Here is a 20,388-nt window from a genome sequence, read left to right on the forward strand (position 1 = left end):
ATGTCTATAATGGAGTGGCCAGCACAGTCACCGGATCTCAACCTTATTGAGCTGTTGTGGGAGCAACTTGACCGTATGGTACGTAAGAAGTGCCCATCAAGCCAATCCAACTTGTGGGAGGTGCTTCAGGAAGCATTTTCAGATTTGCTCAATAAATTGACAACTAGAATGTCAAAGGTCTGCAAGGCTGTAATTGCTGCAAATGGAGGATTCTTTGGTGAAAGCAAAGTTTGAAGGACACAATTATTAATTCAATTAAAGTGACCCCAAACTTTAAAATGGTAGTGTAAGTATTCAGACCCTTTACTCAGTACTTTGTTGAAGCAATTACAGCCTCTAGTCCTGTATTTGGGGAGTTTCTCCCATTCTTTTCTGCAGATCCTCTCAAGCTTTGTCAGGCTGGATGGGGAGAATTGCTGCACAGTTATTTTCAGGTCTCTCCAGAGGTGTTCGATCAGGTTCAAGTCCCGGCTCTGGCTGGACCACTCAAGGACATTCAGAGACTTGTCCCGAAACAACTCTTGCGTTGTCTTGGCTGTGTGCTTAGGGTCGTTGACCTGTTGGAAGGTGAACCTTCTGAAGGTGAACCTGGAGCAGGTTTTCATCAAGAATCTGTCTGTACTTTGCTCCGTTCATCTTTGCCTCGATCCTGACTACTCTCCCTGTCCCTGCTGCTGAAAAACTCTCCCACAGCATGATGCTGCCACCACCATGCTTCACCATAGGGATGGTGCCAGGTTTCCTCCAGACTTTGATGCATGGCATTCAGGCCAAAGAGTTCAATCTTGGTTTTGTCAGACCAGAGAATCTTGTTTCTTTCTCATGGTTTAAGAGTCTTTAGGTGCCATTTGGCAAACTCCAAGCGGGCTGTCATGTGCATTTTACTCAGGAGTGGCTTCCATCTGACCACTCTACAATAAAGGCTTGATTGGTGGAGTGCTGCAGAGATGGTTCTCCCATCTCCACAGAGGAACTCTAGAGCACTGTCAGAGTAACCATCGGGTTCTTGGTCACCTCCCTGACCCTTCTCCCTTGATTGCTAAGTTTGGCCAGGCAGCCTGGTGGTTCCAAACTTCTTCCATTTAAGAATGATGGAGGCCACTGTGATCTTGTGGACCTTGAACGCTGCAGACTTTTTTAGGTACCCTTCCCCAGATCTGTGCCATGACACGATCCTGTCTTGGAGTTCTACGGACAATTCCTTGGTTTCTTGCTCTGATATGCACTGTCAACTGTGGGACCTTATATAGACAGGTGTATGCCTTTCCAAATCATGTCCAGCCATTTGAATCTACCACAGGGGGACTCCAATCAAGTTGTAGAAACATCTTAAGGATGATCAATGGATGCACCTGAGCTCAATTTCAAGTCTCATATCAAAGGGTCTGAATACTTATGTAAATGTGATATTTCAGTTTTTAATTTTGTATAAACATTTGCAAACATTGATATTATGTGTGCAGATTGCTGATGCATTTAAAAATATATCTATTTTAGAATAAGGCTGTAACGTAACCAAATGTGGAAATGGTCAAGGTGTATGAATACCTGCCAAAGGCATTTGAAAATGTATAATCTGGACTCATTGATCATCCTAATATTTCTATATTTCTTAATTCCGTTCTTTTACTTTTAAATGTGTGTGTATTGTTAGATATTACTACACTATTGGAGCTAGGAACACAAGCATTTCGCTACACCCACAATAACATCTGGCTAAATATGTGTATGCGATCAATAACATTTTATGTGATTTAGATTTTCGATGTCTTGTATTCTATGTGTATTTATCGACCCCCCCCCCCTATGTTGTGCTGCTGACACTTGAGAGCAAGCTTTTAAGTGCATTTCATACAACAAACAAACTGACCTTGCAGTTGAAGGGAAGAACATTACTGTACTCACAAACTGGGATTTGTCAAGAGGCTTAGCAGAGATGGTCTTGTAGTTGTCCATGAGTGCTGTGTCAAATTCCTGCAGACCTCCGTTGGTGTGGACCACCTTGTCTTTGACAAAGATGCTGACGGCACGCAGCATAAAGGACATGAACATGTGCATGTGGATGTAGTTCCTAGTGCAGTGGAGGCGTCTGCATGGCAGGCAGACAGAGGTAAAACACTTAAGGCTCAACAATCGATATATTCAATCAATGAAATACATGTTATAAAACCGCTTTACATCAGTAGTTGTCACAAAGTGCTTTACCCAGCCTAAACCCCAAAGAGCAAGCAAAGCAGTAGCAAAAGGACAGTGGCTAAGAAGAACTACCTAGAAGGAAGAAACCTAGGTAGAAACCGAGAAATTCTAGGCATCTACATTTTTGTTTTTGGCATTTAAACCTAGTTTATTGTGTTGAGAGGACTTTGGAAATGTACTTTTAATACATATACATTATGAAGCCAAACTGCATTGAGTAACCTGAATTGAATAAAATAACCTGAATTGAATAAAATAACCTGAATTGAATAAAATAACCTGAATTGAATAAAATAACCTGAATTGAATAAAATAACCTGAATTGAGTAAAATAACCTGAATTGAATAAAATAACCTGAATTGAGTAAAATACACTAAATTCCACAGTTTTTAAAATCAAAATGGTTCCCCACAATCAGTTTCCTCAGACCATTTGAGTTAGGTTTACAGTGTACTGTGTTTTTGTGTTTTTGAATTTAAACTTTATTTAACTAGTTAAGAACAAATTCTTATTTACAATGACGGCATACACTGGCCAAACCCGGACAACGCTGGGCCAATTGTGCACTGCCCTATGGGACTCCCAACACAGCCGATTGTGATACAGCCTAGATTCAAACCAGGGTGTCTGTATGACGCCTCTAGCACTGAAATGCAGTGCCTTAGACCGCTGAGCCACTCGGGAAATACTGAGGGAAGATGCTTGAGAATAATACTTCCTTTTCTAATTGCATTCATGATATTTGCCAGGTCGCAATTGTAAATGAGAACTTGTTCTCAACTTGCCTACCTGGTTAAATAAAGGTGAAATAAAATACATATTGACAACTCATAATGAAAAGCACTGATATGTTGGATTCACGTCTCCAAATCAACCAAGAATCAAAGTTAAAGAATAGGCCAAAATCTAGTCTAATAAAAGTTTAATTTGATTTAGTCCTATTCTTTAACTTGTACAAAACATATTTTCCTCTGTTATTAGGGAATTATGGCAGTCCTATTCTTTAGCTTTGATTCTTGGTTGAGTTGGAGACATGAATCCAACAAATCAATATTTAATATGTAGACAAACTGGAATTAAGGCCAGACTAAGTCAGTGGCACAAAATATACATCTCATTAAATGTTGATATGTGGTTGTGTATGTGGTTGTGTTGACAACCAAACACAATTCAGTTTTGCAATACAGTAAACAGCCTGTTAACTTTTCGACAAGTTAAAAAATTACATGTTGGATTCACATCTCCAACTAACCCCCCCAAAAAATTAAGAATAGGATTAAGCCAGTGGCTCAGATGAAACTATCCAATAATTAGATATCCTTTAAAATGTTGACATTTGGCTGAGTTGTCAACCAAACACAATTCAATAATCATTTTGTAATACAGCAAACAGCCTAAAGTTAAGGCTCTTACAAACTAATGTAACAGTGTTAATTCAACCTTAAAATGAGTCACACATCCATGACCAAATGTTGAGGTTAGCCTACTGTAACTATAAATGTCTTCTTATGTAATCAAGGAAAGTGTGCATGTTCAAGATAGCATACAAAGGTCGCAGGTCTGTGCAGATCTTTACAATTTCTATAATAACCTGTGGAGAATATTGAACAGCATTGATCACTTGCACTATGTACTTTTAATGTAATCTCATATGTAATCCAGGTCATTTGGTTGTGCTATTTGATTCATTTTATTTGAGAACAAGTTGAGAACAAGTTCTCATTTACAACTGCGACCTGGCCAAGATAAAGCAAAGCAGTGCGACAAAAACAACAACAGAGTTACACATAAACAAACGTAAAGTGTTGGGGAATAATCAGAATTGGTGGGTAACATAGATAAGATGTTTTATTTTCATCATATGCTTATGAGTTATTTCTCATAAGAATGTATTTTGTTGTACTATAGTGGTGGCCATTGGCAGTTATTTGTTCTCTGTCAAGACTAAGTTGCATGGTCCGCAGAGAGGGGAGAGGTCAAGGTGTCATCATGTGTATCTTTTGCTCCACTGTGTCTGTGTGCCAGTCACTCCCTACTTTTCCCATCGGGGAGAGGAGGATGGCAGTGTCTGGAATCATTCTATGCTCCCCGTGAGCTTGTCCAGGATTGGTTGTATTTAGAATTGGTTGTATCTAAATGACAATTTGATATATGCCTGTTGATATGGAGGATTGGTTTATGGTTCTGGGTTTGAGTAAGGAGACAAAGCTGAACGTTTTATTATGTCTATGCTGTCTGACTATGTGTGTTCTTTGCTATTAAAGGATCTCAGTTGCAATGTAGAGGGGGCTCTCAGAGAATTCATTGATAGACACTGAATTGATCTGAGAGTCACAGGGTTGTGATAGAGCTCATATAATTAAAGATGGACTTTGATAACTAACTCTGACTTGTGTGTGGTTTGCGCTCATGATTTGGTAAATAGAGGAAATTTCCACGACAAAAGTCAATAACACAATAGAAAAATCTATGTACAGTGTGTGCAAATGTAGTAAGATTAGAGAGTTAAGGCAATAAATAGGCCATAGAGGCGAAATAATTACAATTTAGCATTAACACTGGAGTGAGAGATGTGCAGATGATGATGTGTAAGTAGAGATACTGGGGTGCAAAAGAGCAAGAAGATAAATAACAATATGGGGATGAGGTAGTTGGGTGTGCTATTTACAGATTGGCTGTGTGCAGGTACAGTAAGCTGCTCTGACAGCTGATGCTTAAAGTTAGAGAGAGAGACTCTCTCCAGCTTCAGTGATTTTTACAATTTGTTCCATGAAGCACAGTAATAACACATTAAGTTGTTGTATAAATATAAAATATGACATTGTATTCCCAATTGAATTTCGTTGTGCTTTTAAATGGTTGAAAGTTGCCATATATCCACATTGAAATGGCATGCTGTACCCAGTTGGTCTTCAGGTAATGCATTTTTTTTCATCTTGGAGATGGCATTTCCCAGAGAATTTGGAGACGAGTCAAGATGATTGGGCAGGATATTTATCTTTACTTGTTTGCTGTTTTTGGAAAATGGTGATGAACAGATGAGGCCTACTGCTATATGACCTCAGTGGCATTTACACAGGTGGATAGAGCACCAAAAACTTGTCATTGAAGAGAACACTGATACTAGGGAACATGTCTGTTCTGCAATGGTCTATGGCTGAAAGGAAATGATTGGTATAAGAATAAAAAATAAAAACAATTTGTAAACTTCTGGAGAAAGGACCAATTGTTGGGACACAAGGCTGTCTTACCTGAAGTAGCCTATGATGACAATGGCCCCTAGAAGAGAGATGAAGGACAGTGCATATCCAATGGTGTACATGACGTACAGCCGGTCAAAGAAGTCCTGCTAGAGACAAATGGATATCTTACAGGCCTGCTCAAAACAAAATCAAATCCAATTTCATTTGCCACATACACATGGTTAGCAGATGTTAATGCGAGTGTAGCGAAATGCTTGTGCTTCTAGTTCCGACCATGCAGTGTATCTAACAAGCTACACTGTTTACACCGGCAAAAAGTTAGGCGTCTAGCATAGAAGCTTTAAACCTACCGTTTTCCCAACGACCCAGTGTAGCTACGCTGTTAGCGTGAGTCAGAGCAACTCAAGTATTGTCATGAGTCAAGTCTGCAACCACAACAATGTTAATTGTCATTTTTGGCGTGACTGAAGTGGTGATTGGGATTACCTTTTCCTCCTCTTGACCAGGTAAAAGAAATCTCAAGCAGTCGGAATAATTGGACCACGTTCGGTTCAACCCCTCCACAGAAACCCAGGAACCGTTGACGTCACACTTCCTGTATGCATGACCTGGACACACACGGTCTGGTCATTTACATTGCAACATACAGGTAACCGCCAAAACAAAGGAAACAGTAACTTAAAGCGTCTTAATAGGGCGTTGGGCCACCACGAGCCAGAACAGCTTCAAAGCAAACTTGGAATGGATTCTACAAGTGTCTGGAACTCTATTGGAGGGACGCGACACCATTCTTCAAAAATAAATGATATCATTTGGTGTTTTGTTTGTGGTGGAAAACGCTGCCTCAGGCGCCGCTCCAGAATCTCCCATAAGTGTTCAATTGGAATGAGATCTCGTGACTGAGACGGCCATGGGATATGGTTTACGTCGTTTTCATGCTCATCAAACAATTCAATACGTTAAATCCATTACATGTACATTGCTTGGGATGCTGGCCCATGTTGACTCAACTGTTTTCCACAGTTGTGTCAAGTTGGCTGGATGTCCTTTGAGTGGTGGACTATTTTTGACACACACGGGAAACTGGGCGTAAATAACCTAGCAGCGTTGCAGTTCTTGACACAAACCGGTGCGCCTGGCACCTAGTACCATACCCCGTTCAAAGGCACTTACAATTTTTGGCTTGCCCGTTCACCCTCTGAATGGCACACATATCCAGGTCTCAATTGTCTCAAGGCTTAAAAATCCTTCTTTAACCGGTCTCCTGCCCTTCATCTACACTGACTGAAGTGGATTTAACAAGTTACATCAATAAGGGATCATAGCTTTCACCTGGATTCACCTGATCATGGAAAGAGCAGGTCTTCCTAATGCTTTGTATACTCAGTGTATATTCTTCAAGAATCAATGGGTGTCTACCATTAATGTCCAAAAATTGATATAGCAACTAAATATTCTAGCTTTAAGGTAAAGTGTAAACAAAAACTTCTTTCAACAAAAAAAAGGCAAACTTTTGCACCTAGCGCAAACGCTTAGTAAATCTGTCTCCATGAGTATAGCAAGTGTGTTGCCTATCTATACCCCAATACCTTGATGGTTGAAGTCGTAGATGTAGCTGGGGCAGGGGACTTTGGTTAGCGCTCCGGGGGATCCCTGGGGCCAACAGATAAGACCATCCCAGCCAGGGGGACAAAGATCATCTGGACACGTAGTGGGAAAAGGGAGTAAGGTAATGTTAGTGGTGGGCATCAATACTAATCATTTTATATGATATTGGTTTATTTGCATTTGATATCAATATATGGACGGCATATTATGACATTGGATTATTGCACTATTATGTAAAAACCCATACTGTACATGTCTGTTCCTGCATGAACAAACCCCTCTCATAGACCTTCTCACAGGCTCTCAACTTAGTGACTTAATTACCTGCTTATGGGCCAATTCGTGGTGAATGGACTTATTTAAACTGTAGTTTTAACTTTCACAAATGGTCCAATGAGCAATCAGAAAGCACTTGTCTGGACTTCACAGAGCCGTGGAGGTGAAAAGAAAAGTAAAAACAATGTTTTTATAAAACCAATATATACAGTGGGGAGAACAAGTATTGTTCACTGCCGATTTTGCAGGTTTTCCTACTTACAAAGCATGTAGAGGTCTGTAATTTTTATCATAGGTACACTTCAACTGTGAGAGACGGAATCTAAAACAAAAATCCAGAAAATCACATTGTATGATTTTAAGTAATTAATTTGCATTTTATTGCATGACATAAGTATTAGATCACCTACCAACCAGTAAGAATTCCGGCTCTCAAAGACCTGTTAGTTTTTCTTTAAGAAGACCTCCTTTTCTCCACTCATTACCTGTATTACCTGTATTACCTGTTTGAACTCGTTACCTGTATAAAAGACACCTGTCCACACACTCAATCAAACAGACCTCTCCACAATGGCCAAGACCAGAGACCTGCAAAAGGCTGGGATGGGCTACAGGACAATAGGCAAGCAGCTTGGTGAGAAGGCAACAACTGTTGGCGCAATTATTAGAAAATGGAAGAAGTTCAAGATGACGGTCAATTTTTTTTTTAACCTTTTTTTTGTACCTTGTCAGCTCCGGGGTTTGAACTTAAAACTTTCGTTTACTAGTCCAACACTCCAACCACTAGGCTACCCTGCCGCCCCAATCACCCTCGGTCTGGGGCTCCATGCAAGATCTCACCTCGTGGGGCATCAATGATCATGAGGAAGGTGAGGGATCAGCCCAGAACTACACGGCAGGAACTGGTCAATGACCTGAAGAGAGCTGGGACCACAGTCTCAAAGAAAACCATTAGTAACACACTACGCCGCCATGGATTAAAATCCTGCAGCGCATGCAAGGTCACCCTGCTCAAGCCAGCGCATGTCCAGGCCCATCTGAAGTTTGCAAATGACCATCTGGATGATCCAGAGGAGGAATGGGAGAAGGTCATGTGGTCTGATGAGACAAAAATAGAGCTTTTTGTCTAAACTGCACTCGCCGTGTTTGGAGGAAGAAGAAGGATGAGTACAACCCCAAGAACACCCTCCCAACCATGAAGCATGGAGGTGGAAACATCATTCTTTGAGGATGCTTTTCTGCAAAGGGGACAGGACGACTGCACCGTATTGAGGGGAGGATGGATGGGGCCATGTATAGCGAGATCTTGGCCAACAACCTCCATCCCTCAGTAAGAGCATTAAAGATGGGTCGTGGCTGGGTCTTCCAGCATGACAACGACCCGAAACACACAGCCAGGGCAACTAAGGAGTGGCTCCGTAAGAAGCATCTCAAGGTCCTGGAGTGGCCTAGCCAGTCTCCAGACTTGAACCCAATAGAAAATCTTTGGAGGGAGCTGAAAGTCCATATTGCCCAGCAACAGCCACGAAACCTGAAGGATCTGGAGAAGGTCTGTATGGAGGAGTGAGCCAAAATCCCTGCTGCAGTGTGTGCAAACCTGGTCAAGAACTACAGGAAATGTATGATCTCTGTAATTGCAAACAAAGGTTTCTGTACCAAATATTAAGTTCTGCTTTTCTGATGTATCAAATACTTACAGTGCCTTGCGAAAGTATTTGGCCCCCTTGAACTTTGCGACCTTTTGCCACATTTCAGGCTTCAAACATAAAGATAGAAAACTGTATTTTTTTGTGAAGAATCAACAACAAGTGGGACACAATCATGAAGTGGAACGACATTTATTGGATATTTCAAACTTTTTTAACAAATCAAAAACTGAAAGATTGGGCGTGCAAAATTATTCAGTCCCCTTAAGTTAATACTTTGTAGCGCCACCTTTTGCTGCGATTACAGCTGTAAGTCGCTTGGGGTATGTCTCTATCAGTTTTGCACATCGAGAGACTGACATTTTTTCCCATTCCTCCTTGCAAAACAGCTCGAGCTCAGTGAGGTTGGATGGAGAGCATTTGTGAACAGCAGTTTTCAGTTCTTTCCACAGATTCTCGATTGGATTCAGGTCTGGACTTTGACTTGGCCATTCTAACACCTGGATATGTTTATTTTTGAACCATTCCATTGTAGATTTTGCTTTATAATTTGGATCATTGTCTTGTTGGAAGACAAATCTCCGTCCCAGTCTCAGGTCTTTTGCAGACTCCATCAGGTTTTCTTCCAGAATGGTCCTGTATTTGGCTCCATCCATCCTCCCATCAATTTTAACCATCTTCCCTGTCCCTGCTGAAGAAAAGCAGGTCCAAACCATGATGCTGCCACCACCATGTTTGACAGTGGGGATGGTGTGTTCAGGGTGATGAGCTGTGTTGCTTTTACGCCAAACATAACGTTTTGCATTGTTGCCAAAAAGTTCAATTTTGGTTTCATCTGACCAGAGCACCTTCTTCCACATGTTTGGTGTGTCTCCCAGGTGGCTTGTGGCAAACTTTAAACAACACGTTTTATGGATATCTTTAAGAAATGGCTTTCTTCTTGCCACTCTTCCATAAAGGCCAGATTTGTGCAATATACGACTGATTGTTGTCCTATGGACAGAGTCTCCCACCTCAGCTGTAGATCTCTTCAGTTCATCCAGAGTGATCATGGGCCTCTTGGCTGCATCTCTGATCAGTCTTCTCCTTGTATGAGCTGAAAGTTTAGAGGGACGGCCAGGTCTGGGTAGAATATGCAGTGGTCTGATACTCCTTCCATTTCAATATTATCGCTTGCACAGTGCTCCTTGGGATGTTTAAAGCTTGGGAAATCTTTTTGTATCCAAATCCGGCTTTAAACTTCTTCACAACAGTATCTCGCCCCTGCCTGGTGTGTTCCTTGTTCTTCATGATGCTCTCTGCGCTTTTAACGGACCTCTGAGACTATCACAGTGCAGGTGCATTTATACAGAGACTTGATTACACACAGGTGGATTGTATTTATCATCATTAGTCATTTAGGTCAACATTGGATCATTCAGAGATCCTCACTGAACTTCTAGAGAGAGTTTGCTGCACTGAAAGTAAAGGGGCTGAATAATTTTGCACGCCCAATTTTTCAGTTTTTGATTTGTTAAAAAAGTTTGAAATATCCAATAAATGTCGTTCCACTTCATGATTGTGTCCCACTTGTTGTTGATTCTTCACAAAAAAATACAGTTTTATATCTTTATGTTTGAAGCCTGAAATGTGGCAAAAGGTCGCAAAGTTCAAGGGGGCCGAATACTTTCGCAAGGCACTGTATGTCATGCAATAAAATGCAAACTAATTACTTAAAAATCATACAATGTGATTTTCTGGATTTTTGTTTTAGATTCCGTCTCTCACAGTTGAAGTGTACCTATGATAAAAATGACAGACCTCTACATGCTTTGTAAGTAGGAAAACCTGCAAAATCGGCATTGTATCATACTTGTTCTCCCCACTGTATATATCATATCAAAAAAATTCAAGTGATATATTAGTATGGATTTTCCATATTAGTGCCATCACTAGATAATATACTATGGTAATATACCAAATATGTAACATTTACTGACATATTGCCATTATACGTCAAATCTTCACAAACGTCAATATGTGTGATGTATATATTTGACGCTTTTACGTTCATAAGTGACATTATTTGGACATTGTGTTGGAGGGTATCGTCATCAAGGGAACGGAGGCTCCCAGGCCAAATCCCATGGACACTCCTTCAGATAAATCAGAATTTAAAAGAAATCACTGCTATGGAACTCGAGGCATTATCATTGAAAGGTTTCATCGACTTGTTGCTTTTGTGACTGTCCATGGTATGTGCTGGTAATCCTGCGGACACTGGATATTGATCCACTCAATTTAAGAAAGGGCAAATATCCAGCAGCGTGCACTCAGTCCACATCAATGTCATCAATGAAACAAGTTCAAGAAGGATCAGCATACTAAAACTCGACTCCAAGGAGAAAAAAATATTTATTCCACTATGTCTATTTGAACTCCCTTGATTAAACACATTTCTAATATGAATCTATATTCCACGATGAGAGGGTGAGATGGGAAGACAAAGCTTATGAGTCACTCATTAGCGACAAGTGCAAGAACATTGCTCATAGTCATTACAGCTATATATACACTATCTGTCCACCAGATGAGTAGGCTAGTGGGAGAGCACTATGAGTAATAGGTTGTCGTCTTTTGTCAGCTAGCCCTCCCGATGGTTCAGTGAAACAAGTGACTAGGTTGGGTGTGCGTCCCAAATGGCACCCTGTTCCCTTTATAGTGCACTACCTTTAGTGCCATTTGGGACGTGACCTGAGACTGAGTAATAAAGACCTAAGTGGGAGAGAAAATAAGAAGCAAATAGATTAAAATAAATCCATATATTTTATGATTGCAATCCAGGTCTAAAGAGAAGTGGATATTTGTATGCTTCAATGTCTCATCTGCAGGAGCCTTCCTATGCGTATATTGTCATACTTCATTATCTCAGAGCCAAATTGGATCTGATTATAGCCGGCTTGAGTCACATTATCATTTGAGACATCAACGCATGTTGTATCGATTTAAACTGACAGACAGGAAATGTGCCATATTGGGGTTTGGGACCCACTTGCCAGGTCAACACATGTGCGGACAGTGTGAAAGACCTTAGTGGAACTGACAGTGTTTTAACTACTTTGAAGATATGAAACAAACAGACAATCATAATATCAGTCAAAAATATCAAATTCCCAGTTTATGGTTCAAAGCCAACTTGATGAGGTTTTACAAATAGGTTCTATTTCACTCAAAATTCCATGACGTAAAGTAAGGCATTGTTGGAAGAATAAATGGATGTGGTTCAATGCATGATTAATATCCTTTACCAATACATTTCTTGGTGGTCCAAAAGATATTGCTATCAGGTTGTAAATCACAGATGGCCTGGTACATTTGCTGCCTCCACCCATTTGGGAAGCAGTGTTTCAGTTTCAGTGACCCAATATTTTGACAAAAACGGACAACTGTAAGGCTGGGAATGTCAAATACAATCAAACTAGCAAGGACAATGATCACAAGTTAGTCATAATGTGGCTAATAGGCTAGCGCATGTGTCAAGCAAGGCCCACAGCCCATATAGGACACACAAGCGAGTATAAATGAGTTGAGACATCTACTTTTTCTGAAATTATTGCCTGATGTGCCCTGAATCTGTGAATTCAACTTCAATTGTGCTGCTTTCATGTGTCCCGTTTACAACGTACAGCGGAGAGAAAGTGTAGGACTCATGCACCAGTCCTAGCTAGGCTACTAAAATGTTGCAGCCTGGCTTCGGTTTTTAAAGCTTGACAATGAATAACCAAAAAACAAAACCTGTTGGCCAGTTACAGAAACATTTGAGCAGTAGCCTAGGCTGGCTACTCAAATACAATACATTTTGAGTGCACCATACATTTGTTATGCTGCATTCAACAGCACTGGTGATTGATGCAGTGCAAAAAAAATGAAAGACATGTTTTAAGTTATAGCTAAGTTTTTGTTATAAGAGGACAATATAAAGGGACATATTTTTCTAATAAAACAATGGCCAGTTTGGGTCGCAGTTGCAAGTAGGCTACTGTGTGTCTGGCCCACAAATTCATTGTGTTTTTTCAATATGGCCTGTGCGCTGATTGAGTTTGACATCCCTGGGCTAGCGTATTTATTTATGTAGCTAAGTTAACTATTTATTTAGCAAGCTAAAAACACGGAGCCTAACGTTAGCTAGCTAGCTGCTAGGAGGATGTCATGTCGTTGGAGGAGTGAGTGAGTGACCAACTTTTTCCCTCGTGTCGTTTTTCAGTGACTACATCTAGGAGATGCAGGTGTCATTTGGTTAGATAGCAGGAAATGTGAATCACTTTGCTAGCTAGCTAGTTATGCTGCACTTGAATGACTGTTACCCACAGTTAGCATATCTCTTTGTCATTAAAATCTAATGTATCTGTTATAGTCCCAAAAAGTACAACTACACTCTTAGCATTTTTCCCCCTATCTACAACCTAAAAGGGCTCTTCGGCTGTTCCCATAAGAGGATACTTTGAATAACCCTTTTTGATTCCTTGTAGACACAAAGGGTTCTGCATGGAACCCAAAAGAGTTCTACCTGGAACCAAAAAAGGTTCTCCTGTGCCTATGGGGACAGCCAAAGAACCATTTCGTAATATTTATTTCTAAGAGTGTACACTAAATCAAGCACAACTCGAACATTGTCATGCATATACTTGACCAGGGTCTGGATTCAACACCTCATACAACAAAGATTATGTTTACATAATCCCATGACATTAAGTGAACATGTTTGGCCAATTGTAAAGAAGAAGCTGAGCTCCACACACTACAACATATTAGCACTGGTTTTCTTAAAACAATACGGGAGATTACATAAACCTGCGTGTTAAAATAATCAGGATTCAAACAAAAAACCCACGAGATTTACGAGTAGATTAGTTGATGTCTCGTTGTTACCGTGTTTGACAGCTGCTTCTGGTTCTCTATTCCCACCACAATTAAATAATGACCTATAAGAGCATTGAAAATCATAAGGCTTGTAGCCTAATGAATGAATGTAAAATACTTATTGTAATAATGGAGTCTATATCATACAACTGTTTCATGTCAACATAATTATAATATAATTTGTGCAATTTTTATGAATTTTATTAGAATACAACGCCTTTTGATTAAAATAAATATTAACATAATCAGGATAGGCTTGATTTAAATTACAATTTTAAACATGGACAATGTTCAGAAATATTGTACTTTTCTCTCTTAAAATGTCCATAACCCTACTGTATTAAACCAAGTTAAAATTATAATGGATAAATTAGAAACAAATATGCCACTGTAGATTTGTCATGGTAAATGAGAAAATACTTTATTTCAGATGTATAGAATGATTCTCAAATACTGTAGATACAGCCATCCTTAGGCTGCTCAATTAGCATCTTTGAAGTTAACAGCGACCCTGTTAACACCGAGGGAGTAGTAATAATGGTTGCAACTGAGATCAGGTGTGTGGGTGATCTTAGCTCGTATTGATGGTTTAACGAGAGAACACCTGGCAGTAATACGGTGGCCAATAATGGTTAGAATTGGACCATTGCCTTTAAAGGGACAATCTCGGAATAAAACAACAACAGAGCTATATAATTGCTATATATCATCAATTTAAAGGCCCAAATGGGTGAACCAATCACAGAATGCCCCATCATTTAAAATTGAAAAGAGAACGCAATCTTATAGGGGACCGCAAGATCATTTAGATCTGGATTAAGTTATCTGGAAAAACCAAATACACCACTGATTGAGGGGAAGTGGGGTTATACAATTTTGTAAATGTTTATTTATTTTACTCTAATGAAAGGCAGCATATCATTTAGCCAATAAGTTGTTTCATTGATGTCATTTTGGTAATACTTTATTTTATTAAGGGTCCATAATAAACCATTTATATGGCATTTATAAAAATTGTGTGATTAGTAAAGTCATTTTTCAGTCCCTAATCTAAAGTGAGCACTATTTATACTTTTTAAATACCTTATAAATGTTTTCAGAGACCAGTGTAATTTCCTACAAAAAGATACATGCCATTGGTAAACATTCCAGCAGTACCTGGTGTTGGATTCGAAATGTTGAACATTGAGATATTAAATAAATGATAGAGAAGAAGCATAGAATATTAGGAGTGAAAGAGACTGGGTTTTATGTCTGAAGTTAAGGGTTCTCTGTAGAAAGCCAGATGGTGTTGGAATGTGTTGGGGTACGGGAGGAGAGCACTGAATTGATACAGGAAAGACAGATGGACATCTGTGGATTAGGTGAAGGAGGGGTTGAGGTCAGGAGGTGAGGTCAGATGCACCTGAAGGGAGTAATAAGGGTTTAATATCCTGTTACTCTTTTCCTGTAGAACCATAAGATGAAATGATTGGAGAGAAGGAGGAGTGTCTTAAGTGGGATATATATATCTGTGATATGAGAAATGTTGGGTTGTTTGAATTACAGCTGTACAGAACCTTTGGACATAATTAAACTTTGTTAGCTTCTCTAGTGTCCATGTGTTATTTACTCTAAAAATAAGAAAAAAACACTGGTAAAAGAATAAGCACGAAAGACAGAATGTTTACAAACGTATGTGGACACCCCATCAAATTAGTGGATTTGGCTATTTCAGCTGCCCGGGTCAACTGTAAGTGCTCTTATTGTGAAGTGGAAATGTCTAAGAGCAACAATAGCTCAGCCACGAAGTGGTAGGCCACACAAGCTCACAGAACGGGACAGCAGAGTGCTGAAGCGTGTAACGCGTAAAAATCCTCTGTCCTCGGTTGCAACACTCACTACCGAGATCCAAACTGCCTCTGGAAGCGACGTCAGCACAAGAACTGTTTGTGGAACCGCACCCAAGCCTAAGATCACCATGCGCAATGCCAAGCGTCAGCTGGAGTGATGTAAAGCTCACCGCCATTGGACTCTGGAGCTGTTGAAATGCAATTCTCTGGAATGATGAATCACGCTTCCCCATCTAGCAGTATGACGGACGAATCTGGCTTTGGCGGATGCCAGGAGAACGCTACCTGCCCGAATGCATAGTGACAACTGTGCATTGGTGGAGTAGGAATAATGGTCTGGGGCTGTTTTTCATGGTTTGGGCTAGGCCCCTTAGTTCCAGTGAAGGGAAATCTTAATGCTTCAACATACAATGAATGACATTCCATACGATTCTGTGCTTCCAACTTTGTGGCAAACAGTTTGGGGAAGGCCCTTTCCTGTTTCAGCATGACTATGCCCCCATGCACAAAGTGAGGTCCATACAGAAATGGTTTGTCGAGATCGATGTGGAAGAACTTGACTGGCCTGCACAGAGCCCTGACCTCAACCCCATCGAACACCTTTGGGATGAATTGGAACGCGGACTGCAAGTCAGGCCTAATTGCCCAACATCAGTGTCCAACCTCTCTAATGCTCTTAGCAAACTGTATTTTCATGTTGCCTCCCAGTGAAACCGTAATACTTCCGTCATGACAAAATTTGGATGGGTATCAGATGCTGGTCTGTTTATATTTAAACAGTCACCAAACAATACATGCACTCTAATTAGCCATTATGCTCCAATATCTGTTTATGTTCTGATATTTCTATTCTCCCACCTGGTTTTAATGACTGGTAGATTCTGGATCAAACACACAAAGCGGTTTGTTTTTATCCAGCTCTCACACTGCTACAGAATGTGGGCGGACAATAATATGGAGAGCAGCAGCCAGAAAGAGAAACAACTGTGGGTTTGGGACTGGTAAATTGGCAGATTCAAATGAATGGAATAAATCCACATTTCAGCACTCACAGATTCTGTGGCTAGGGAGAAACACAGCATAATATCTGTGATCTTAAGTCATCTTTGTCTAATCAAATTGCAGTGGTATTCCAAGTAAATAAAGGCTTTTCAAGAAGTTCCTCCCTCCGTTTGTCAAGAGTGCCTATATGGGAAAACTAAGATGAATTTTTAGAAATGTTTTCGTTTACTAAGTGGTGGCCATCATCCCAGTTCTTTTCCCCCCTCCCTAAAACCACTTCTGCAGTTGTAGTTTTCATCCATGCTGTATCAAAAGTTGTCTCAAGAGCCCCCAATTAAACATTTGGGGGTGGATAATAAATCATTTGGATAAATATCAGAACACAATTTTTTTGCTGAAAACATTACTCAATTCAGTAAATCTCATGTTGAACATTGACTGACAATGTGAGAAATTCAAGGAGTTCAGTGTGTCAAAGTGTACATGCAGCAGCACGACATCCAGTCTCTTTTACCAACTCCAATCTCTGAGTGAAGCCTGGGAGAACGTGGGCAGACGTGGAGCAGGCTAGAGTCTCAAAACACAACCCCTTTTCCAATACGCAGGAGGCAATAATAGGTCAAGTTATGGGATTTGGTCTCTCGAGAAAGGATGAAGTATGGTGGGTGGCTCTGCCATAAAGATCTGTCTGCATCCACCTGGAAACACGCTGGCCAATGGGGCTCTGGTAAAGCTAGGTAAACCAATCATCTGCTTAGTGGGTATCAATTACAGAAACACACAAAAAAGTTGGTACATTTCCTATGCTGCCCAAAGAGTAAAATTATGTACGTAAGTCAGTGTTTGCCCACCTGCAGGGTTGTGTGTAGAGATGTTCTGATGACACTCAACTTTGACATCATACAGTAGGTACATCTGCTCCTGTGCTGTGAGGCCGACCTCTGGATGAACCTACGGAGTAGATTGCAGCATTGATTCAAAAAGTTGCCCCTTAGATGCTGATCTTGGGTCAGATTAGCATTTCCCCCACTAATGGTTAAGGTTAGGATTGGAGAAGGGAAGCTGATCCTAGATATGTACCTAGGGGAATCTTCACCCCAGAGATAATTTGGATCTTAAAGATGACAAGAGCAGAAATGGTAAAGTGGCTTTGATATTTAAAAGCTTTGATAAAAATCTAATGTCATAATTACAGTGACATTCATACTTCATAAATTAAAAATAAGTCATATACATCACAGTATGCAATCGCCACATACACACATGCTGATGCACTGTGCTCATACTTCCGCCTCATTTAAATGCATTCAAGGAGACAGTGGCTGTTGAGTACCAGTCAACAATTTATATGCAAACACTGACTGATGAGTATGGAAGCAGGCATTGCTGAATAACAATACATAACCAATTACATTTCCATATGAAATAGCACCAAAGGAAGAAACATAATGTGGGAAAAATAAATTGGATGATGTCCACCACTTTGTAAATGAAAATATTTAGAAAAATCCATCTTAGTTTTCCCATTATTTACAGAATAGATATTTTAAAAAGATAGACAGAGAGGAAATGGTAAAGGAGTAGAGGAATAGGGAATTGTGGATGTAAGAAAAAAGCAACCAAATTCATTATGCCAAGAACTTTGTCAACTAGACATAGGCTAATACTGTTTTGTCGAGGCATGGACTCTACAAGGTGTCAAAAGCGCTCCACAGGGATGCATCCCACAGTTGTGTCAAGTTGGCTGGATGTCCTTTTGGTGTTGGACCATTTTTGATACACAGGGGAAACTGTTGAGCGTGAAAAATCCAACAGCGTTGCAGTTCTTGAAACACTCAAACGGGCACATACTAGCATACCCAGTTGAAAGGCACTTCAATATTTTGTCTTGCCCATTCACCGTCTGAATGGCACACATACACAATCCATGTCTAAATTGTTTCATGGCTTAAAAGTCCTTCATTAACCTGTCTCCTCCCCTTCATCTATACTGATTGACATCAATAAGGGATCATAGCTTTCACCTTGATTCACCTGGTCAGTTTGTCGTGGAAAGAGAAGGTGTTCCTAATGTTTTGTGCACTCAGTGTATATCATCTAGCATCATGTTGCTGGTAGCCTATGTAAAATGGTCATGCAAATTCGGTATGTGTATGGTTTATTATATGAACAGTGTAGGCTCCTGTAACAAAACAGGGGTAAACCCTATGGATTCATTCCTCCACAAAAAAATACATAAACAATATCACTCGATTGGCTAGCCTACTTACCTGTGCGTAAACTTGTAGGTAAACTGCATTCCAGCATAAAAGAAACTTCGCAAAGTTACTCAGAAGTATCGTATTCATTTTGAAGATAATTGGTGGACAGCGTTGCATACAGAGGTTTCGATAAACTCAAAAATCAGCTGTGTTTTTGAAGCACGCAGTAGTTCAGGTGTTGTGTCAAACTCGTGCTAGTCCGACTGTAGGTAGCCTAGCCCACTCTGTGTATTTCCATCCAACGCTCTTGGAAGTCTGTTGAAAGAGGATTTCAGGGGAAAGGGCGCAGAAATAGCGTAGCATTAGTCAGAGTGTTGATGTCTTCCGTATGAAATAAGGATGTACCATAAACTTGTTCAAAAAGTTTACTGATCACTTGTGTACCTTAAAATATATAGGCTATATGACTGGCCATTCAGGATACTTGTGTCCTGTTGTAGTTTTTTCTCTGAAACACCATTTTAGTAGGCTAAGTTTGCTTTACAGAGACAATTTGGGCATGTTGTCTCGTCTAGGGGCCACGAACGTTAACTGCCATTAAAAAATATATTTGTTAAACACGAATGAATACTCATTACGGTCAAAAAGTCGCAAGAAAATTCCAACCATAATTATCCATAGGCTAGACGTATAAAATCGAGTTTGCTGCTGACACCTGACAACCCAAATAACTATTCTTCTTTACTGTAGCCTAGCCAACCTACCTATAACTGCATTTCTCGGCTGAGCGTGAGTAATGGTGCTATCTGTGGTGCTGAAATTTTGCGATGTGGGAAGAGATGTCGGCAGCGGTCTGCACGATTCAGTGTGTGTGTGTGTTCGGTCATGAGTGTCTTAAAAACGAATTTACATAAATTAAAAATAAATGCATTTTGGGAAAGTCATGAGTGTCTTAAAAACTAAATGACACAAATTAAAAAGGAATGTTTTTGGAGAATAAATTGTTTGCAAACAATAATGTTCATGTAGAATCTTGATACGACTCAGAGTTTGTCAGATTTGGTCAAATTTTCTGTGTGAACAGGTTACAGCGTTCAAAAATCTTGAAGCTACAGTCTGTGAATGAAAGTGCATCGCTTTTTTTAATTTGATAAAGCCATTGATCCTTGACAAATATAACATAGAAATGCCTCATGAGTTTAGATCAACGGTGTTACCCCATCAGAACCCAAATTGTAAGCTTGTTTTACATTTTTTGTTGTTGTAAATAATGTATTAAACACTGTATAGCTTCAAAACATGGTTTAAACTATCATTTTGATCTCATGGATGGTCAGTCCTTGCATCCCTATCTCTGTCGAGATCATTTCCATGTAAAAAGACCCATGAGCACCCAAGACCTTACCCGACACACTAGACCCTCTACAATTCGCTGATCACCCGACAGATCCACGAATGACGCAATCGCCATTGCACTAAACACTGCCCTATCCCAGCTGGACAAGAGAAATTCCTATGTAAGAA

The 20,388-nt window shown here is 40.1% G+C and overlaps 1 protein-coding gene across 1 annotated transcript in view; it reads right to left on the reverse strand.

Moving 5' to 3' along the window:
• LOC139372546 (parathyroid hormone 2 receptor-like) overlaps positions 1 to 19,041 on the reverse strand; it is a 36,518-nt gene extending 17,477 nt beyond the window's left edge. The window contains exons 1-6 of the mRNA XM_071112283.1: positions 18,934 to 19,041; positions 17,515 to 17,614; positions 6,990 to 7,100; positions 5,887 to 6,008; positions 5,449 to 5,546; positions 1,906 to 2,089 (exon numbers count right to left, since the gene is read on the reverse strand). Of these exons, the coding sequence (XP_070968384.1) occupies positions 1,906 to 2,089; positions 5,449 to 5,546; positions 5,887 to 6,008; positions 6,990 to 7,100; positions 17,515 to 17,614; positions 18,934 to 19,041 (723 nt within the window). The remainder of the gene's footprint in view (positions 1 to 1,905; positions 2,090 to 5,448; positions 5,547 to 5,886; positions 6,009 to 6,989; positions 7,101 to 17,514; positions 17,615 to 18,933) is intronic.
• Between the last annotated feature and the right edge of the window lie 1,347 nt (positions 19,042 to 20,388).

The sequence above is a fragment of the Oncorhynchus clarkii genome, chromosome 18 (genome assembly GCF_045791955.1).
Source record: "Oncorhynchus clarkii lewisi isolate Uvic-CL-2024 chromosome 18, UVic_Ocla_1.0, whole genome shotgun sequence".
In the NCBI taxonomy this organism is placed as follows: Eukaryota; Metazoa; Chordata; class Actinopteri; order Salmoniformes; family Salmonidae; genus Oncorhynchus; species Oncorhynchus clarkii.